This window comes from Ranitomeya imitator, chromosome 1 (assembly GCF_032444005.1).
Source record: "Ranitomeya imitator isolate aRanImi1 chromosome 1, aRanImi1.pri, whole genome shotgun sequence".
NCBI lineage: Eukaryota > Metazoa > Chordata > Amphibia > Anura > Dendrobatidae > Ranitomeya > Ranitomeya imitator.
In genome coordinates this window covers 667126971-667150019 of record NC_091282.1, presented here as the reverse complement: position 1 = coordinate 667150019, position 23049 = coordinate 667126971, and the positions used below count along the sequence as shown (strand labels likewise).

The 23049-nt window shown below is 46.4% G+C and overlaps 2 protein-coding genes across 3 annotated transcripts in view; both read left to right on the top strand.

The window, feature by feature from the left end:
• The window catches only part of CHP1 (calcineurin like EF-hand protein 1), a 33619-nt gene that overhangs the window by 4483 nt on the left and 6087 nt on the right, over positions 1-23049 (top strand). The window lies entirely within an intron of this gene.
• LOC138641723 (lamina-associated polypeptide 2, isoforms alpha/zeta-like) lies at positions 7-23048 on the top strand. 2 transcript variants are annotated; one of them, XM_069729356.1, is made up of 2 exons: positions 7-7060; positions 21192-23048. In XM_069729356.1, exon 1 carries the CDS (start codon positions 2682-2684, stop codon positions 3774-3776), a length of 1095 nt encoding a protein of 364 aa, XP_069585457.1. In that variant the 5' UTR covers positions 7-2681; the 3' UTR covers positions 3777-7060; positions 21192-23048. The 2 variants fall into 2 exon arrangements, with proteins under 2 accessions (XP_069585457.1, XP_069585448.1); XM_069729347.1 differs by having other exon boundaries at positions 3760-7060.

The following is a 23049-nucleotide window of genomic DNA, read 5'->3' as shown; positions in this document are numbered from 1 at the left end:
AAATCATTGGCTTTATAATCCCAAAACACTGGATTGTGTACCTGTTACACGTCTGCAGCCATTAAAGTCTTGCTTCACCTTTACGCAGCCTTTCCTAGTCTATATAAAGAATTATGAAGAGCTTTTAAAACTTTATTACGTCTCCTATAGCTCCGAGTTTCTCACTTTTTCTGCTCTTTGGGAATTCTTGCTTAGTCTACCTGTAAAATGCTCTGTGCAGGGATTTATTCAGAAAGAAATGCTGGGGGATTTTAGAAAGCTGCAGAATTATGAATACAGCTCTGGGATTGGATGGACATATCTATCTCCATGTTAGCATTGCCAAAGCATATGGTAAAAATACGGGGGTGGGGGAGGGAGGTATATAGAGGTCCAGGGTATATCCGATTCCTTTTAGAGGATAGGGGATGTTTCCAGGGTGGGGTATAGGAGTCCATGACATATCAGGCTCTTCAGTCGTGGGGATAGGGATATGTCCAGTGTTGGGGTACGGGAGTCCATGACAAATCAGGCTCCTCTTAGTCTGTGGCAGGCACTGACATATTCCGCTGCTACGGCCACTGCACTTTCCTCTTCCCCCAGTATTATCGGCAGTTTCTCTTCCTCCTCCTTGGAGGTGAAGTCTGGGAGGAGATCAGACAGTCTCTTGAAGTGAGTGTCCCTCACTGCGGAGTATTTGGGGCACCTCAGCAGGAAGTGGGCCTCATCCTCCACGGCCTCCTGGGGGCACTGCTGGCAGAGTCTGCTCTCTCAGGGCTAGTAGTTCTGTCGGTGCCGCCCGGATTCGATGAGTAGGCTGTGGGCGCTCAGTCTGTACTGGCTCAGGATCTGTCGATCTTTGGGGTTTTCTAGTTTCTCTAGATATGGGGCCAGTTTGTACTCCCTCTGTAGATTCCGGTATATTGTCAGTTTCTTGGATTTGTTTGTCATTCCTCCAGATGCTGAGATATTCCTCTTTGACTTTGTGTACCATCTTCTGGATTTCACCTTTTGTCAGGCCATGGAGGTTGATGGCTTGGTCAGACTGGCTTTGGGTACTTTTTCTTGGGAGGCTTCCTGGTGTAGGAGGGCTTTGTGATGGTAGGAGCTGGGACTGCTACTTTGTAGATGAGCCTTGAATGACAGTGCCTTCTTCTTTATTGCAATGTGTAGTGGGAATCTGCCCAGCTCTGCTCGGCAGGCGCTATTTGATGTGCTCCTATGGACTTGGAGAAGATGCTTGCAGAACCGTAGGTGGAATATTTCTGTCGGCCCAGCGTCCCACTTTGACCAGTTTGGGTATGAGGCTGGGCCCCAGACCTCACTACCGTATAGAAGGATTGGGGCAATGATGGAGTCAAAAATTTTTAGCCATACGGTTACTGGTGCCTTGAGGTGGTACAGACGCCTTCTGATGGCATAGAAGGCTTTGGATGCCTTGTCTTTTAGTAACTCTGTGGCTTGCTTGAAGCTCCCTGACTGGCTTTCTAGGCCCAGGTAGGTGTACCTGTTGGTTTCTGTAAGTGGACGGTTGTCTATCATAAAGGTAGGATGGCCGGTGGGTTTCTGCTTTCTTTTCTGGAACACCATGATATTAGTTTTCTATTCGCCACGACAGCACCCACTAGAGAGAGGGGATCCGCCCCTAGGAACAGGAAACCTACAGAGAGATAAAAGGGGCGGCCCCCCCTCGCTCCTCAGTTGGTTTCCTGTTCCTAGAAGGGAACCCACAGAGAAAACTCTATGGCTAAGAAGAGGAAGGCCTGCCTGGGCTACCGCCTGTACCGACTCTGCTGAGTGACAGGGGTCCCAGAGCAGGTGGACAGTGTCGGGGGAATGTTCCTGCGGGCTCCCCCCTCATCTGGTGCGGCTGACAGGGAAGCCTGAAGGTGCCAACGGTCTCCCTGCTGGGACACCGTTGGGTAAGTGCTAATGAATGCACGGCGCAGTGTGGATACCTGCGGTAATGCCCTCCTAAGTGGAGCTGAGCAGCGGTGCGGCGTCCCTGGGCGGAATCTTCCCTCCGTTCCCTCCAGAGGTAAGAGGCGACATGGTGTGGGAAGCAGCGCTTAGGGCGCTTCCGGTATGCAGCAGACGCGGGCGCATGCGCAGTAGCGTCGGCGTCCCATGGAAGGAAGCTTGAACTTCCGGGGTCGCGGTGTCAGAGGACCATTTCCGGGGGAACCGCCATATTGGATTCCCCCATGCGATCCCAGTGTCCGGACGCCGGACTTGTGAGTAAAAAAAAAAAAAAAAAATTTAGGAGGGGATGTATGCAGGAGTGGCTACACTATAAAGGTCAGGATTAGAAGTGCAGTCAGTGTGCATTATGTCGTCCCAAGAGGATGTCCGTGTGCACTCCATGGAAGAGCCACTAGTACCTAGTAGCGAAACCAGGAAAAAGAGCAGTGGACACTCTAAGATAAGTGACTCCACTGATAAATCGGGAAGGAAATCGTCCCGTTCCACATCCCAAACTAAGGCAACCCCGCAGCCGGTAAAATTAATACGCTGGGTGAGTGTACACATAGCTTCACTGAAGCATATATTGATTCCTTTGCTTGTATTATTCTAGGCAAAGAGGACGGGGAAGAGTAAGCACAAACAATGTGCTATATGTACCGAACCCCTGCCTGACTCCTATACTAAGAGTCTGTCAGGCATGTATAGATAACACCTTACGGCAGGAGGAATCGGTGAAAATGAATGAGATACGGCTCATAATTCGGGAAGAACTTCAGTCGTTAGGGGGCGGTTCTTCCTCGATTAATATCGAGAAAAAGAAAAGAAGAGTATCCTCACCTAGAGCTGACACGTCAGCAGAGAGTGGGGAGGTCGACTCTGATGTCTCTCAACTGTCTGATTCTTCAGGGGAAGAAGACTTTGTTTGCTTTCCAACTGAAGGCATAAACAACTTGGTTAAATCGGTGAGAAATACGATGGGGGTATCTGAGTCAAAAGAACCCCAAACACCACAGGAAATCATGTTTGCTGGTCTTTCCCAACGGAAAGGCCACGTGTTTCCAATAAACCAGGCCATAAAGGACCTCGTTAAGAAGGAATGGGGTAAAGGTCAAAAAGGGTTGGTACCAATACCCTGTAAGAGGCGCTACCCCTTTGATGACGAAGATTTGAGTACATGGACCAAAATACCAAAGGTCGATGCTGCAGTTGCATCTACATCTCGCCGGTTCTCCTTGCCCGTGGAAGATGCAGGTTCCTTATCAGATCCCATGGACCGAAAATCAGATGCGCTCCTTAAAAAATCGTGGGAGGCCTGTGTCACGGCATTCAAACCGGCAATTGCAGCCACATGTACTGGCAGGTCAATGTTAGTCTGGCTGGATCAGCTGGAGCAAAATATTAAAAATGGTGTATCCAGGGAGAAGTTACGAGCATCTATCCCTTTGATCAAAGGTGCGGCTGCCTTTATATCGGATGCCTCTATTGACTCCCTACGACTGGCGGCCAGAACAGCTAATATCTCCAATACGGCTAGGCGGGCTTTATGGCTAAAAAACTGGAAAGGAGATGCCCAATCTAGATCCAAATTATGTGCCATACCCTGTCAGGGTGAGTACCTGTTTGGAACAGTCCTTGACGATATACTCACGAAGGCAGGTGAAAGGAAAAAAGGATTCCCTAATCCCTTTGTTCCATCTTACAGAAGGGCCTTCAGGAAGCCACCATTCGGAAAGAAGGGAGGCTTCAGAGACAGATGGAACAATAAGGATTTTAAACAAAAAGGAAACCTGTTTAATAAATGTCCATTCAAGCCAGCCGACAAATTCCAGTAATTATATTCCTCCAGTGGGTGGAAGATTAAAACAGTTTAGGCAACAATGGGAAGAGATAACAATAAATACTTGGGCCATTAAATTAATATCTTCAGGCCTCACATTAGACTTTATTAGAACTCCACCGGACTCCTTCCTCCTTACCACCTTAAGATCCAGGCCTCAGCAAGAGGCGCTTGAAACAGAGGTTAAAACCCTCCTACGCAAACAAGTCCTAGTGGAAGTCCCATCTTCCCAGATGGGGAGGGGATTTTATTCTCCCTTGTTTCTGATTAGTAAGCCGGATGGCTCTTTCAGAACCATAATTGATTTAAGAAAGCTGAACTCCTTTATAAGGCCTAAAACATTCAAAATGGAATCCATTCGTTCAGCCATAAAGAATCTATTTCCAAACTGTTACATGGTAGTATTGGATCTTAAGGATGCTTACTATCATATTCCTATACATCATTTATTCCAGCAGTTCCTTCGGGTAGCAGTCTGTATAGAGGGACAAATTCGTCATCTACAATATAAGGCGATGCCCTTCGGATTATCCATGGCCCCAAGGGTTTTCACAAAATTGCTATTGGAAGTTATGTCTTTCCTAAGAGTAAAAGATACTTTAGTCATTCCATATCTAGATGACCTATTGATTGTGGGTAAAGACCCCCTACAGTGTGAGCAGAGGTTACGGGAAGTAGTGATTTCCTTACAATCCCTGGGGTGGCTGGTTAATTGGGAAAAATCTAGACTTCAGCCTGTTAAGTGTCAGAAATTCCTGGAGCTCCTTCTAGATTCAGCTGACCAGATTTGTAAGCTGCCTGAGGATAAGAAATTCTCCATAGTTGATAAGGTATCCTTAGCAATAGAAAATCGTAGTATGTCACTCAGACAGAGCATGTCATTACTAGGTTCTCTGACATCGTGTATTCCTGCGGTCCAGTGGGCTCAGGCTCATACTAGGCTTCTACAAAAATTTATATTAGAGGAAGACATCAAGAATAGAGGCTGTCTGGATAGAACAGTTTATCTAACAACGGAAGTATTACACTCCCTTAAGTGGTGGTTAAATCAGAAAAACCTTTCAAGGGGGGTTCTCTGGGTAATTTCCCCCTCTAGTATAGTGACCACAGATGCTGGTCCTAAAGGCTGGGGGGCACATTTTAAGGATCAGTGGGTTCAGGATCTTTGGTCTAGTTCGGAACTGGATAGTTCTTCGAATGTCAAAGAGTTGAGGGCAATATATTATTCCCTACTTCACTTTCTTCCTCAGCTCAGCGGCTCTCACACAAGAGTGTTCTCCGACAACACCACGGCAGTAGCTTACTTAAACCATCAAGGAGGTACGCGGTCGGACAGACTCGGGGAGCTGGCATCAGACATCATGGAATTAGCCGAAGGTCATCTGCTATCACTATCAGCAGTTCACATCAGGGGCACAGACAACTTTCGTGCCGATTTTCTGAGCCGTCACACCCTCCATCAAGGGGAATGGATGCTAAACAGAAAAATTTTCAAAATGATAACAGCGCAATGGGGTGTTCCTCAAATAGACTTGTTTGCCACAAGAGCCAACCGACAGGTCAGGGCGTTTGCCTCTCTAAACAGGGAGGACAAGCCGGACATACTCGATGCCCTCCAAGTACCCTGGACTTTCGACCTGGCATATGCTTTTCCTCCATGGAATCTACTACCTTTGGTAATAAGAAAAATAAGGGAAGAAGGAGCAAGAATTCTATTAATAGCCCCATTCTGGCCCAAAAGGCCATGGTTCTCATGGCTGAGGGCGATGTCAGTGTCGGACCCGTGGATTCTGCCTCAATCCAAGGACCTGCTCTCTCAGGGTCCGTTCCTTCATCCTCAGGCAAAGGGCATGAATTTAACTGCATGGAGTTTGAAAGGCAGTTACTAAATCTCAGGGGGTTTTCTAGTGGGTTAATAGATACTCTGATGAAAAGTAGAAAACCCTCAACTACCAGGATTTATGTTAGAATTTGGAGGAAATTCCTTCAATTCCATACTACACAACTTTCCGCTGATATTCCTATATTTCCAATATTGGAATTTCTACAAAAAGGTCTGGAATTAGGTCTTTCAGTAAGCACTCTGAAAGTACAGGTGTCAGCCTTAGGAGCTCTTTTTAATTTTGATGTAGCAGGTAATAAATGGATATCTCGGTTTATATCTGCCTGTGAGAGATCGAGACCAATTAGCATACCTCGGGTCCCTCAGTGGGATCTATCGATAGTCCTAAATGCATTGACTCAATCACCTTTTGAGCCTCTCCATGCAGCCTCACTAAAAAATATTTCTTTAAAAACGGTATTATTAGTGGCATTAGTTTCTGCCAGAAGAGTAAGTGATCTTCATGCTTTATCTATAGATCCTCCCTTTTTTGTGGTAACATCAGATAGGATACTTTTAAAAACAGATCCTTGTTATCTCCCTAAGGTGGCTTCTACCTTTCATAGATCCCAGGAGATCCTGTTACCTACCTTTTATGAGAACCACTCAACTCCAGAAGAAGAAAGACTTCACACCCTAGACGTAAAAAGGACTGTCTTAGCCTATTTAGAGAGAACTAGGGACTGGAGGAAGAGTAGGGCTCTCTTTGTGTCTTTTCAGGGTAAAACCAAGGGTGCCGGAGTCACAAAGAACACATTATCTCGCTGGATCAGAGAGGCAATAATCTTGGCGTATAAGGCTGGAGGGAAAGATCCTCCAATGCATGTGGGAGCGCACTCTACAAGAGCCTTGTCGACTTCCTGGGCAGAAAGGGCAAATGTGCCAATAGACCTTATATGTAAGGCTGCAACTTGGTCTTCACCGAATACCTTCTATAAGCATTATAGATTAGATCTATCCTCTGCTTCTGATCTAACTTTTGGTGTATCGGTCCTTGACTCAGTAAACCCACCCAGTCTATAGTCTCTGCAATTCTCTCTAGTGGGTGCTGTCGTGGCGAATAGAAAATACCGGATTACGTACCGGTAATGCTCTTTTATAGAGCCCACGACAGCACCCGTTCACATCCCTCCCTTTTCTGTATATAGTTGCACATGGTGCTTTTTTGGTGAGGTGTAAATATTTAGAAGATATAGTATGAGGTTGTAAATATGTATATATATGTATATACCCGAACCTGTTAACTAAAACCTGGCGGCGGTTCCTCCTATTCTCTGTAAAACAACTGAGGAGCGAGGGGGGGCCGCCCCTTTTATCTCTGTAGGTTTCCTGTTCCTAGGGGCGGATCCCCTCTCTCTAGTGGGTGCTGTCGTGGGCTCTATAAAAGAGCATTACCGGTACGTAATCCGGTATTTTTTTCTCGTTGATTGGCAGTGCCCATGTGCTACTGAAGGTCTCTAGGATTTTCAGATGGTCTTGGAGGCCTTTCTAAGTTGGTGATAACCGCACGAGGTCATCTGCATACAGCACAAATTTCACCTGGGTGTCATGGAGGGTAAGTCCTGGTGCTGAGGAGGACTCTAAGGCCACTGCCAGCTCATTGATGTAGATGTTAAAGAGCGTTGGACTGAGGCTGCAGCCCTGTCTCACTCCTCGACTCTGTTGGAAATAGGCCGTCCTCCTTCCGTTGACCTTAACACTGCAACTGTTCTCAGTGTAGGAGCTTCGGATGACATCATATGTTTTGCCTCCTATTCCGCTCCCCAGCAATTTTAGGAATAGTCCTGGGTGCCACACTGAGTCGAAGGCCTTCTTGAAGTCCACAAAAGAAGCGTATATCTTCCCGTTCTTTGTATTGTGGACGTGGCTCTTGATGAGGCTGTGCAGAATGTAGATGTGGTCAGTGGTGCGGTGGTTTGGCATGAACCCTGCTTGGCTCTTGCTGAGGACGTTGTGCTCGGTGAGGAAGGTGAGGATCCTCTTGTTCAGGATGCAGTTGACGAGTTTACCCAGGTTGCTGCTGACACATATCCCTCGGTAGTTTGCTGGGTCGTACTTGTCCCCATTTTTGTGTATAGGGGTTATGAGGCCTTGGTTCCAGTTTTTGGGGAAGCAGCCGACCTGCAGTACAATATTAACCCCTTTACCCCCAAGGGTGGTTTGCACGTCAATGACCAGGCCAATTTTTACAATTCTGACCACTGTCCCTTTATGAGGTTATAACTCCGAAACGCTTCAACGGATCCTGGTGATTCTGACATTGTTTTCTCGTGACATATTGTACTTCATGTTAGTGGTAAAATTTCTTTGATAGTACCTGCGTTTATTTGTGAAAAAAACGGAAATTTGGCGAAAATTTTGAAAATTTCGCATTTTTCAAACTTTGAATTTTTATGCAATTAAATCACAGAGATATGTCACACAAAATACTTAATAAGTAACATTTCCCACATGTCTCCTTTACATCAGCATAATTTTGGAACCAATTTTTTTTTTTGTTAGGGAGTTATAAGGGTTAAAAGTTGACCAGCAATTTCTCATTTTTACAACACCATTTTTTTTTAGGGACCACGTCTCATTTGAAGTCATTTTGAGGGGTCTATATGATAGAAAATGCCCAAGTGTGACACCATTCTAAAAACTGCACCCCTCAAGGTGCTCAAAACCATATTCAAGAAGTTTATTAACCCTTCTGGTGCTTCACAGGAATTTTTGGAATGTTTAAATAAAAATGAACATTTAACTTTTTTTCACAAAAAATTTACTTCAGCTCCAATTTGTTTTATTTTACCAAGGGTAACAGGAGAAAATGGACCCCAAAAGTTGTTGTCCAATTTGTCCTGAGTACGCTGATACCCCATATGTGGCAGTAAACCACTGTTTGGGTGCATGGGAGAGCTCGGAAGGGAAGGAGCGCCGTTTGACTTTTCAATGCAAAATTGACAGGAATTGAGATGGGACGCCATGTTGCGTTTGGAGAGCCCCTGATGTGCCTAAACATTGAAACCCCCCACAAGTGACACCATTTTGGAAAGTAGACCCCCTAAGGAACTTATCTGGATGTGTGGTGAGCACTTTGACCCACCAAGGGCTTCACAGAAGTTTATAATGCAGAGCCATAAAAATAAAACAAATTTTTTTTTCCCACAAAAATTATTTTTTAGCCCCCAGTTTTGTATTTTCCCTAGGGTAACAGGAGAAATTGGACCCCAAAAGTTGTTGTCCAATTTGTCCTGAGTACGCTGATACCCCATATGTGGGGGGGAACCACCGTTTGGGCGCATGGGAGGGCTCGGAAGGGAAGGAGCGCCATTTGGAATGCAGACTTAGATGGAATGGTCTGCAGGCGTCACATTGCGTTTGCAGAGCCCCTAATGTACCTAAACAGTAGAAACCCCCCACAAGTGACACCATTTTGGAAAGTAGACCCCCTAAGGAACTCATCTTGATGTGTTGTGAGAGCTTTGAACCCCCAAGTATTTCACTACAGTTTATAACGCAGAGCCGTGCAAATAAAAAATATTTTTTTTTCCACAAAAATTATATTTTAGCCCCCAGTTTTGTATTTTTCCAAGTTTCGCAGGAGAAATTGGACCCTAAATGTTGTTGTCCAATTTGTCCTGAGTACGCTGATACCCGATATGTGGGGGGGAGCCACCGTTTGGGCGCATGGGAGGGCTCGGAAGGGAAGGAGCATCATTTGGAATGCAGACTTAGATGGATTGGTCTGCAGGCGTCACATTGCGTTTGCAGAGCCCCTAATGTACCTAAACAGTAGAAACCCCCCACAAGTGACCCCATATTGGAAACTAGACCCCTCAATGAACTTATCTAGATGTGTTGTGAGAACTTTGAACCCCCAAGTGTTTCACTACAGTTTATAACGCAGAGCCGTGAAAATAAAAAATCTTTGTTTTCCCACAAAAATTATTTTTTAGCCCCCAGTTTTGTATTTTCCCAAGGGTAACAGGAGAAATTGGTCCACAAAAGTTGTTGTCCAATTTGTCCTGAGTACGCTGATACCCCATATGTTGGGGTAAACCCCTGTTTGGGCACACAGGAGAGCTCGGAAGGGAAGGAGCACTGTTTTACTTTTTCAACGCAGAATTGGCTGGAATGGAGATCGGACGCCATGTCGTGTTTGGAGAGCCCCTGATGTGCCGAAACAGTGGAAACCCCCCAATTATAACTGAAACCCTAATCTAAACACACCCCTAACCCTAATTCCAACGGTAACTCTAACCACACCTCTAACCCTGACACACCCCTAACCCTAATCCCAACCCTATTCCCAACTGTAAATGTAATCTAAACCCTAACCCTAACTTTAGCCCCAACCCTAACTGTAGCCCCAACCCTAACCCTAACCCTGGCCCTAATGGGAAAATGGAAATAAATACATTTTTCTTATTTTTCCCTAACTAAGGGGGTGATGAAGGGGGGTTTGATTTACTTTTATAGCGAGTTTTTTAGCGGATTTTTATGATTGGCAGCCGTCACACACTGAAAGACGCTTTTTATTGCAAAAAATATTTTTTGCAATACCACATTTTGAGAGCTATAATTTTTCCATATTTTGGTCCACAGAGTCATGTGAGGTCTTGTTTTTTGCGGGACGAGTTGACGTTTTTATTGAAAACATTTTCGGGCACGTGACATTTTTTGATCGCTTTTTATTCCGATTTTTGTGAGGATGAATGACCAAAAACCAGCTATTCATGAATTTCTATTGGGGGAGGCGTTTATACCGTTCCGCGTTTGGTAAAATTGATAAATCAGTTTTATTCTTCGGGTCAGTACGATTACAGCGACACCTCATTTATATCATTTTTTTATGGTTTGGCGCTTTTATACGATAAAAACTATTTTACAGAAAAAATAATTATTTTTGCATCGCTTTATTCTCAGGACTATAACTTTTTTATTTTTTTGCTGATGATGCTGTATGGCGGCTCGTTTTTTGCGGGACAATACGACGCTTTCAGCGGTACCATGGTTATTTATATCTGTCCTTTTGATCGCGTGTTATTCCACTTTTTGTTCGGCGGTATGATAATAAAGCGTTGTTTTTTGCCTCGTTTTTTTTTTTTTCTTACGGTGTTTACTGAAGGGGTTAACTAGTGGGACAGTTTTATAGGTCGGGTCGTTACGGACGCGGCGATACTAAATATGTGTACTTTTATTGGGTTTTTTTTTTTTATTTAGATGAAGAAATGTATTTATGGGAATAATATTTTTTTTTTTTTTCATTATTTTGGAATATTTTTTTTAATTTTTTTTTACACATTTGGAAAATTTTTTTTTTTACTTTGTCCCAGGGGTGGACATCACAGATCAGTGATCTGACAGTTTGCACAGCACTCTGTCAGATCACTGATCTGACATGCAGCGCTGCAGCCTTCACAGTGCCTGCTCTAAGCAGGCTCTGTGAAGCCACCTCCCTCCCTGCAGGACCCGGATCCGCGGCCATCTTGGATCCGGGGCTGGACTGAGCAGGGAGGGAGGTGAGACCCTCGCAGCAACGCGATCACATCGCGTTGCTCCGGGGGTCTCAGGGAAGCCCGCAGGGAGCCCCCTCCCTGCGCGGTGCTTCCCTGCACCGCCGGCACATCGCGATCATCTTTGATCGCGGTGTGCCGGGGGTTAATGTGCCGGGGGCGGTCCGTGACCGCTCCTGGCACATAGTGCCGGATGTCAGCTGCGATAAGCAGCTGACACCCGGCCGCGATCGGCCGCGCTCCCCCCGTGAGCGCGGCCGATCGGCTATGACGTACTATCCCGTCCAGGGTCAGATAAGCCCAGGGCACCTCGACGGGATAGTACGTCTAAGGTCACAGAGGGGTTAAACAGTTTTGTTATTGCAGCCTGGATGTCTGGAGGGCTGTATTTCAGCATTTCTGGGAGGATCCCATCTGGACCGCTGGCTTTTTTACCTTTTATCTGTGTGATCCGTTCTGTTATTTCTGTCAGAGTGATTGGTGTATCCAGAGGATTTTGGAAATCTTTGAACTTTTCCTCCATATCTTTCAGTCTTTTCACAAGCTCTTTTTGTGCCAGGTTCAGGTCTTTACTTGGGATGTCATTGTAGAGGTCCTTGAAGTGCTGGAGCCAGATGTTGCCGTTCTGGATGTGGAGGCTGTTGCTTTTCTGGTTGGATCCAAGGTGATTCCACAGTTCCCAAAATTTGTTGTCTTCAAGGGCATCTTGGAGTTGGGGGAGTTTGGTAGAGATGTCGTTTTGCTTTTTCTTTCTGAGGATGGCTTTGTAATTTTGTTGCACGGTGTGGTAGGCTTCTCTCAGAGTGGGGTTGTTGGGGTCTCTGTGTTTTTTATTTGAGGCCATTCTTAGGGCCTTCCGTATGGTCTTGCATTCTTTGTCAAACCAGTTGTTGGGATTTTGTTTACTCGGTCTCTTGTTGATGCTTCTTTTCTGGTCAGACATTTCTGCCATGGCATGTAGAATGTCGTTAAGGTCTCTTACCGCTAGGTGTACTCCTTCTGGGTTGAGTTCATACACATTATTATGGAAACATTGGAGCTTCTCCTTGATCTCTGGTCTGTTGATGGCATCTTTGTATTTTGGGGCCGACATCTTTGACCATTTGAAGGATGGTGGCAGGCTAAAGAGGCCGGTCTTTTGCGGGGTTTGTGAGGGTGATTTCTTTGTGGATTTGATGTATAGGAGCAGTTGGTTATGGTCTGACAGATGTGTTTGTGGAGTGACTATAAGGGCGCCAATATTTGTAGGGTCCATATCTGTGATGGCATAGTCTATCACACTGCTGCCCACATGTCTTCTCTATCTATCACCAAATCCGCTGTGACCATGGTGCGGAAAATACTGCGCGGAAACGCTGCGTTTTAGTTTCCGCAGCATGTCAATTCTTTGTGCGGATTCCGCAACGTTTTACACCTGCTCCTCAATAGGAATCCGCAGGTGAAATCTGTGGTAAAACGCAGTGCATTTTACCTGTGGATTTTTCAAAAAACGGTATGGAAAAATCCATACACTAATCCGCAATGGGGGTACATAGCCTGACAGCTCCTGTCCTGTAGTCACAGATTACTGATGTGGCCGATGGACTGGGACGTGAGAATCAGTTTAATTTGGAAAGAGTACAGTCACTGAGACCCTTAGTCATCTATTGATGGCTATGCTAAGAAAATAACATGCATTTTAAAGCCAAAACTGATTGCAGAAAACTATGGGGATAAAGGAAGAAATAATGTACTCCAACACTGCTGATCAGACCAGAAGTAATGATTGCCTTGCTGGATTTCCATTTTGTTGTTTTAATAAAAGCCAGAAGAAAAAAAAAATATTTGCAGGGGATTTAACCCAACATCCATTCCAATAGGTGGTTGGGATTGTAGAGGGCCCACTGGGATAAAACGAGTTAAACAAGTAATTTTAGCATTACTAATTGCCTTGTAGATATAATTGTCATGGTGCTGACCACTAATTACACTCATAAGAACCTGCATGCGTTAACGGCATGACCTTTCATTAAGGAGCTGGTTATGTAAGGCATGCCGCCGTTATCGTCTTCTAGGGCCATTTAGTAATATTTTAACTCTATAAAGAGGTACAGCCTTGTCACATGATGTGGCGCTTACATTGTTGGCTTGGAGCATAGCTGTAAACGATAGTGACCTTTTTATGGGGGTTTGCTTAGCCTTGTATACAGAGATATAAAGCGTGACCTTGTTCAAGGGGTTCTCTGCATTGGACAATCCTTACTTGTTGGGATGGGTTTCTAGACCATAAGCTAATTGGAAGTGCCTCCCCCATCCCTTCCTGGGACCAGCAGCTATAATATGTAAGGACCCTGAGAGCAGGAAAACACAGTTTCCAGGACGTCATCCTGACAGCACCCTGGAGGACGTCCTCCTCCCCTTGCTGGGACAGGAAACACACGAGTTTAAAAGGTCAAGTCCCACCCACAGTCCTCAGTGTTTTTCCTGTCCCTGCAAGGAAGGGACGCACGAGTGAGAAGCTGCGCAGGACTTACCGGAGCTCAGGGGGATCGTGCGGCTTGCCAATACCCTTCCCCCTGTCAAGAGGCTCAGGGCAGAAACCCTCCGGTGGGGGGTCCCTCTGCTCCAAAGACCAGGAGTGGACGAAGCTCCTGGTGGCAGCCGCTCCTCCCGGTGGGAGGCTCTCGGCTGCGGACGCTATCCACGCGGTGTGCGGCCATCCTGGGCAGCGTGGTATCCAGAACAGCGTCTCCTGGCAGGAAGTTGTCAGAACGCGTCACTTCCGGTCCGTCGGCATTTCGTTACCGCTACTTCCGGTAACGCTGTATGTGAGGGGGAAAGCGTGCAGTGAATCGCACAGCGGCAGAAGCGCTCCTGATCTGGCACTGAGAGCTGCGGGGACCTGCTACCCTCATCATGGACACAAGCACTCCAACCGAGGAGGGGGTAAGTGCGCATGGCGCAAGTTCCCCTATCTATATGCAGAAGCAGGCTCACCCCAGTGCTTATCCCTTCTTATGTCATTTAAGGATAAGGGAAACCCCGCGGGTCCTCCTGTTCAGATTAAGAAATCCGGCAAGGCATCTGGGAAATCCTTTTGATGTCCCTTTTGTAATATGAAACTCCCGGACTCCCATGGGAAATCTTTATGCGGGGACTGCACAGCTAAGGTCGTAAGGGACGAACAACCCACACTGCTGGCTGAGATGAGATCCCTTATACGCGAAGAAGTACAAGCTTCTTTGTCTACCATGGTGCAGAAATCCAGTCCTATCACCACCCGTAAGCGGGCCAGACGGGAGCAGGACTTAAGAGAACAGGAGGTTACTTCTGAGGACAAGTCTAACTCAGAGGACTTCGTCTCAGAGGAAGAGGGAGAGCTTCCGTCAGGAAGCCAGGATTACCAAAGAAAATACCTCTTCAAGGCACAAGACACAAATGATCTGGTGCAGGCGGTGCGATGCACTATGCAAATAGAGGAGACATCTAAACCACAAACCAGGCAGGACTTGATGTTTGGTGGACTTATGTCACGTCAGCAGACAGTATTTCCGGTTAGCGAGCACATTAAGGCCATGATTCTGGAAGAGTGGAAAGAGGCAGAACGCAGGCTGGTGTTATCCAAGGACTTTAAAGCTCGTCTACCTTATGAGCCTGATGACATAAAACTATGGGACGAAGTTCCCAAAATTGACGTTCCTGTGGCAAAGGTGGCCAAGAAAACGGCCATACCCTTTGAGGACTCATCAAACCTGCGTGATCCTATGGATAGGAAGGCTGACATATTGTTAAAAAGAGCCTGGGAATCTTCTGCGGCTCTAATAAAAACAAATATAGCGGCTACTTCGGTGGCTCGGTCTATGTATCTATGGATGGGTCAATTGGAGGAGCACCTATCCAATAAGACCCCGAGATCTGAAATCATAAATTCCCTCCCTATGATGAAATCTGCCACGGCTTATCTGTCTGATATGACTGCTGAGTCAGTCAGGTTTTCGGCCAGATGTAGTTCCTTATCTAACGCGGCTAGGAGGGCGGTCTGGCTAAGGTCCTGGTCGGGGGATAATGCTTCCAAATCTAAACTTTGTTCAATTCCCTTCTCAGGTGAAAGGGTTTTTGGACCCTCCCTGGATACCATTTTGGAGTCAGCCTCCGACAAAAAGAAGGGGTTTCCAGAGGAGAAATCTAAGAAGCCCCAGTCCTTTCGGAGAGGATTCCCCTTCAGAAGGCAGTCTGAGTTTAGAGGAGGCAGATCCAATAGAGGATCTTACAGGGGCTCCCGTAGCCAGGGCAATAGAAACAGAGGTTTCTTCTTCAGCCCTTCCTCAAAATCTAAATCGCAATGACGCCAGTCTCATAGGGGGTCGGCTCCGCCAATTTTCGCACAATTGGGCTCGGATCACTCAAAATCAGTGGGTCCTTCGGACCATCTCAGAAGGCTACAGTATAGAGCTCTACTCCCCCCCCAGCCCCCCCCCCCCCCACCAGACAGATTCATCAGTCCTACGGTAGTATCGCGAGACTCTCCCATGTTGGCAGACCTGATGGAAATGCTCTCCTCAGAGGTCATAATTCCGGTACCATCTCTGGAAATAGGCTTAGGACATTACTCCTCCCTTTTTTCCATAATGAAACCGTCCGGCGAATCTCGCACTATAATAAATCTGAAACCTCTAAATGCCTGGGTCAGGTACAAGAGGTTTCGTATGGAATCCATCCGTTCGGCAATACTCCTAATAGATCAGAATGCTGTGATGTGCACTCTAGATCTAAAGAGTGCCTATTATCAGGTTCCCGTCCACCCTTCTTCTCATAGGCTTCTGAGGTTTGCGGTAGTTCTGCCGTCCGGGACCTGTCACTTCCAGTTTCAGTGCCTTCCATTTGGTCTTGCCTCAGCACCTCGTATCTTCACAAAACTGGTGTCGGAGATTGTCGCTTTCCTAAGAAATCAAGGGATCAGAATAATCCCTTATCTCGACGACTTTCTCCTGGTGGCAAGAACGCCAGAGATTCTATCAGACCACAGGAACCGAACTATTTCAGTGATGGAAGAACTTGGTTGGGTCATAAATTGGCGGAAATCCGATTTGACTCCAGAGTGCAAGAAGACGTTTCTGGGAGTACGTCTGGATTCAATGAACAGAATATCCCTCTTACCCGAGTCCAAGCTGATTGCAGTACAGTCTCAGGTTTGGCTCCTGCTGGAGCACAGGGTGACGACAAGGACGGCCATGCGAGTCCTCGGCCTGATGACGGCCTGTATTCCGTGTGTAAGATGGGCTCAGTTCCATTCAAGACCACTACAGAAATTGATTCTTTCCAGATGGGACAGGAGTCTGTCTTCTCTGGACAGTACTTTACACCTATCACATTGTGTAAGAAGGTCTCTCCTCTGGTGGACAAAGCCAGAGAAATTAAGAAAAGGAGTGTCATGGTCCGCAGATCCATACGTAGTAGTTACTACAGACGCCAGCGCTTGGGGCTGGGGAGCTCACCTAGAAGACAGGATCCTTCAGGGGAGATGGCCGGAAGACGTCATCCACAGCTCCTCGAACTTCAAGGAACTATACGCGGTCTGGGAAGCTTTGAGAAGGAACCGACACATCCTGGAAAATCGTCATGTCAGGATAATGTCCGACAATGTGACAACAGTCTCTTTCCTGAAACATCAAGGAGGTGCGAAACACCATGCGCTTCAGGAACTGACAGAGAAGATATTTCGTTGGGCAGAAAGATCGGTCCTTTCTATTTCAGCGGTTCACCTGGAAGGCTCCCAGAACGTTATAGCGGACTATCTCAGCAGAAGGGAGGTGTCTGCAACAGAGTGGGAACTCAACCAGGACGTCTTCCAGGCCTTATGTCTTCGCTGGGGAACCCCCTGTATAGACCTATTCGCAAGCAGGAGAAATTCAAAGGTCTCAAAATTCTTCTCTCTGAACCCGCGGGATCTTCCAGAAGGGATAGATGCTCTGAGCCAGGATTGGACGGAACCTCTCTCGTATGCATTTCCCCCTCTGGCGTTGGTTCCGGCTGTTCTCAGAAAGATCAAGGAGGATCGAGCTCTCGTCATATTGATCGTTCCATACTGGCCAAGAAGGAGTTGGTTTTCCCTTCTACTAGAGCTAGCAATCGAGAATCCAGTAGAGCTCCCTCTCAGAGCGGATATAATCCACCAGGGTCCGGTATTCCACCCAAACCCAGAGAAGCTCCATCTCTCGGCATGGATCCTGAAGGGTCCATCTTGAAGGCTAAGGGTCTATCAAGCCAAGTAATATCTACTATGAAGTCTAGTAGGAAGCCTGTTACGTCAGCAATTTACTTGAAAATTTGGAGACGGTTCTGTCTGGAGGGTGGCAGGTCTGAGGTTTCGGCAGGCACTCCCGACTTACCCAGAATTTTAGATTTCTTGCAGGCCGGGTTTGACAAAGGTCTTAAACCAAGCACTTTGAAGGTGCAGATCTCGGCACTTAGTTCTTTCCTCGACTATCCCCTAGCGTCACACCCGTGGATAGTTAGATTCATCAGAGCTACCCAAAGGTTGCGCCCCACTATCAGACATATGTCTCCTTCTTGGGACCTTAACTTGGTCCTCAGATTTCTCTGCAAAGACCTCTATGCGTCAGTGGATAATATGCCCATTTCCATTCTTACACGTAAAACGGCGTTTCTTGTGGCAGTGACTACGGCTAAAAGAGTGAGGGAAATTCAGGCCCTGTGTACTAGGGACCCATACCTTCAAATTAGAGAGGATTGTATAATTCTTAAACTCGACCCCTCTTTTATTCCAAAAGTAGGAACAACTAAAAATAGAAATCAAGAGATTGTGTTACCATCTTTCTGCAATAACCCGGCTAATGCTAAAGAAAAGGTCCTTCATTCTCTGGACTTCAGGCAGGCAGTTCTTGACTACCTGGCAGCCACCAACACTTGGCGCATCGATCCAAACCTATTCATTTTGTATGGGGGCAAGAATAGGGGTAAAAAGGCCTCTAAGGCCTCTATTTCTCGGTGGATCACGTCCGTGATCTGAGGCCTACCAATCTGAAGGGCTCTCTCCTCCGGAGGGTCTCCATGTACATTCGACTAGAGGGATGGCTACTTCTTGGGCAGAGAGGGCAGGCGCCTCTCTAGAACAGATTTGTAAGGCCGCGACATGGGCTAGTGCCAATACCTTTTGCAAACACTATAAACTTGATGTTTTGTCTGGTCAGCATACTGCATTTGGGAGAAAGGTTCTCCAAGCGGTTTTCCCACCCTGAGGAGGTGCTTTGGTACTCTCCAGGGTGCTGTCAGGATGACGTCCTGGAAAATAGGTATTAAGCTTACCGTTAATTATGTTTCCAGGAGTCCATCCTGACAGCACGGATAGTTCCCTCCCTGTATTATTATATGATGCAAGGTATTCTAGCATGTTTGTAACCTATTCCTAGCATATGATGTAATATGTTCCTGGTTATAATGTGATATGTTTGCTACCATTAAACAAAGATTTTTTTCTGCATTTCCTTGAGGCGGTTCTTGTTACAACACTGAGGACTGTGGGTGGGACTTGACCTTTTAAACTCGTGTGTTTCCTGTCCCAGCAAGGGGAGGAGGACGTCCTCCAGGGTGCTGTCAGGATGGACTCCTGGAAACATAATTAACGGTAAGCTTAATACCTATTTTCTCTTCCATTGTATCTTAAATGGAGTCACGCTCGTGCACCCTCTGCTCCAGTGGCTGTCTTTGGGACCACCACTTCTTTCTTCTATAGTGATATGTCGGGGTCCCAGCAATCATACACTTATCATGCAAACATTAGACAGATAATTTTCTTGGGATATTCCCCTTTAATCAGTATGATAAAATCTATAGGTTTTGACCCACTCCTCCAGAGACCTCTTCTCTGACCAAGACATGGGCATCTCAAGCTGCATGGGCCTCTATCTTTTTAATGGGAATATAAAGGTGGTTTATAAACTGGACATCCCCTTTAAGCCCTGGGATGGTGGGTGATCCAGTCTAGAAGGTTCTTGTAATGATGTTGTGTGTACAGGGTCAGGCAGTTCTTACACCAAGCTAATGTTGGCACCACTGCAGAAGTGATGTTGGGAATGACACTTGGTTATATGGCTGTGGTGGCGCTTGGTAAAACCCCCAGCAATCGTCCTTTCTTACCACGAGAAGCTGCAGGAGCCATACTTGGTCTGGTTACTCATGTCCTGGATAAAGGAGTTGAGCTCCCAAGATCTGCTTGATGTAAGGCTCTTGCTTTCCTCATAAGAGAACCCCTTATAATGGCATTGTTAGCGCTAAAGCCCCCCCATTGTACACCTTTAGCCTAATGTCAGCCGATCCCGCATATAGTGATGAGTTTGGCTGATAGTTTGTGTATGGGGCCCCCAACAGACGATTGTTGGAAGATCAGTAGCCGGCATGTCTGATTTTAGAACTGCCGATCCGTTTGTTCTCACAGAGAAGACCTAGGCAGACATGTCTGGCAGCGACTATCTTACAGCATATGAGCGCTCCTATGTATGGGAGAGTCAGAGATGGCTGACGGCTATCTAAAGTGTATGGGGGGGCGGGCTTTAGCCTTGCATAGTAGGTATGACTGAGCACCACAAAGGAGAAGGGACCCCTGAAATTCCTAAGCGTTAATTTTCTAGCTTGGGGCAGCCTTTTTATAACCTATGCTGTGGCACCTCACCAGATCTTGAAAGGCCTTTTTTCAATAGACTGATGGCCGGGCATACATATTCAGTGGTTAGCCCTGCAGCCTTGCAGCGCTGGAGTCCTGGGTACAAATCCTACCAAGGACAACATCTACAAGGAGTTTGTATGTTCTCCCCGTGTTTGTGTTGGTTTCCTCCTGGTTCTCCAAAGACATACTGAAAGGGGTTCACAATCTGAATTCCCTATGGGGACAGAGATGATGATGTATGTAAAGCGCTGTGGAATTAATGGCGCTGTATAGGTAAAACATAATGATCGCAATCTTGTCTGTGGGACTGGCAGAGTACAGCACTCAACCATCTCCACCAGTCCTATAGACCAGTAATGGAGCATATCACTGAGCTCTAATGGGGCACTTCAGGGGTCTAACTGACCTCCGTTTTAGATTAAACTGCCTACATTCAGATTCATACAAATGTGGTTCAGTCAAATGCAACAAAATGATCTGCAATCTATAGCTCATCAGTACTGTAAGACCACAGTTCCCAGCATGCCTGACTGAAGTTGTAGCTTTCCATCTGATATGACAGCTGGAGACTTGTGCTCTAAGCTGTGTACAGAGTTGGGTGTTCCTCTTGGCCTCGTGCACACCCAAGATCCAAAATACTGCACCCACAGAAATCTGTTGGTCCTTACCATACCTCTATTATTTTCCTCTGACCAATAAGGCCTCTTTCACACTTGCGTCGTTTGGCCTCCGTCGCAATGCGTCGTTCTGTGCAAAAAACGCATCCTGCAAAGTTGCCCGCAGGATGCGTTTTTTGCCCATAGACTTGTATTGCCGACGGATCGTGATGTATGGCCATACGTCGCGTCCGTCGTGCACTGGATGCGTCGTGTTTTCGCAGACCGTCGTATTGAAAAGATGTTCAAGGGAACGTTTTTTTCGTACTTCAGATCCTGCATTTCCTACCGCGCATGCGTGGCCGGCGCTCCGCCCCCTCCTCCCCGGGACTTTATAATGGGCAGCGGATGCGTTGAATAACTGCATCCGCTGCCCACGTTGTGCTGAATCTTCACAACGTCCGTCAGTACGTCGCGTCTACGCTTAGCGACGGCCGCGTACCGACGTAAGTGTGAAAGAAGCCTAACTAGTGGTGGTCTGTGTCTGGCTACCACTGGCCACCATGCGGCTAGCTTGATACTTGGCACCTGGAGTTGACGACAGTTGGAGGATCTGCCATTTGCCGGTTTAATATGTGTTTTCTTTACCTGGTGTAAATGGCGCTGTTTTCCTGAATCCGGCGTTTTTCTGGTCATCTTGCGCCTTTGTTCCTCAGACATAAGTTGTTTTTTTTAGCAAGTAGGTGAGGTCCTCTACTTTTGTCTTTTTAAGGACCACACCCATTTGTCTAAAAGACTAATTGAAGTGCATATATGGAAGAAGGGCCATATCTCAGGAACGGGGAGGCGTAGAAACAAACAAACACCGGATTCAGGAGAAAAGCTGCACTTACACCAGGTAAGAATATGAGCTGGTTATGTCTGGTGACGGGTCACCTTAAGGCTTCCATGTACAATGTCCTGGTTGTGTGCGTCTCTCGACTTCCCATTTATCTCTGCTCTTTTTATTAAACTATTTGTCTTTCTTAAACAAGACTTGAGGGTGGACTTTGCTCGGCAGTCTGTAATAAAGGTGAACATTACCTAACGAGCAGCATTAACTGGATCATTGCCACCACTAAGGGGTTTACAAGACATTACTGCAGCTCCACCATGAAAGACCCACTGTCGTTTGGGGTATGGCATTGATTTGATTATAGTGGGACTAGAAGGTTTTTTTTTTTTTTGTTTTTTTTTTTTAAATCCAATGTATTTAGTGCTAATTTTTATGGTCTTTGCAGAGTATCCTAAAGACACGCCCCTGTGGAAAGACCATAAAAATTTACACTAAATAAAAAGGCCCATGTATCTGAGACCACATCTCAGATTAAAAAAGAAAACACAAGAATTCTCATGTAGCAGCTGAAGTAAAATTAGAGCAAACACTGCTGAGCCCCACCATACTGTTCATAGGGGTTGTCTAGTTACATCTTCACTCTCAATCTAACAGAAGGCCTGTATCTAAAATCGCCAGCCAAGACAAATTATTTATTTATATAGCACCATTGATTCCATGGTGCTTTACATGAGAAGGGATTACATACAAATTACAGTAAACAGACTAACAATTACAGACTGATACAGAGGGGTGAGGACCCTGCTCTTGCGGGCTTACATTCTACAGGATTATGGGGAAGGAGACAATAGGTTGAGGGTTGCAGGAGCTCCGGTGTTGGTGAGGCGGTAGCTTCAGTAGTAGTGAGGAGGCAACGGGGTCAGTGCAGGCTGTAGGCTTTCCTGAAGAGGTGGGTTTTCAGGTTCCAACTGAAGGATCCGAATGTGGTTGATAGTTGGGGCAGAGAATTCCAGAGGATGGGGGATATTCTGGAGAAGTCTTGGAGGCGGTTGGATGAAGAGTGAATAAGTGTGGAGGAGAGAAGGAGGTCTTGGGAGGACCGGAGATTACGCGAGGGAAAATATCGGGAGATTAGTTCAGAGATATAGGGAGGAGACAGGTTATGGATGGCTTTGTAGGTCAGTATTAGTAATTTGAACTAGATACACAAAGGGAATGGGAGCCAGTGAAGAGATTTGCAAAGGGGGGAAGCGGGGGAGTAGCGAGGAAAGAGATGAATTAGTCGGGCAGCAGATTTAAGGATGGACTGGAGAGGTGCAAGGGTGTTAGCAGGGAGGCCGCAGAAAAGGATGTTACAGTAGTCAAGGCAGGAGATGATGAGGGCATGGACAAGCATTTTAGTAGATACAGTTGATGAAAGGACAGATTCTGGAGATATTTTTGAGCTGGAGGTGACAAATGTCAAACGCCCAGTGTTGTGCATGATCTGGGACGGCTATCTTGCCAGTGTTCCGCCCAGTGTTGTGCGTGATCTGGGACGGCTATCCTGCCAGTGTTCTGCCCAGTGTTGTGTGTGATCTGGGACGGCTATCTTGCCAGTGTTTCGCCCAATGTTTCTTCTTGTGATATCAGATTGGGTGGGAGCGTCTTCTTTGAAGTAGGGTTATTACTGCATGTTTTCCTGAATGATAGTGACGCTATTCACCACACCAGTAACGGCCGGGCTCTGTGGTCGCTGCTTATAATTGTCAATGGGTAACTCTGCACAGTATGTTTGGTTATTATGTTTACTTTT

Excerpts from the sequence above, each read along its gene's own strand:
- LOC138641723 (XM_069729347.1), top strand. The coding sequence starts at position 5,250 with ATGGATGCTAAACAGAAAAATTTTCAAAATGATAACAGCGCAATGGGG.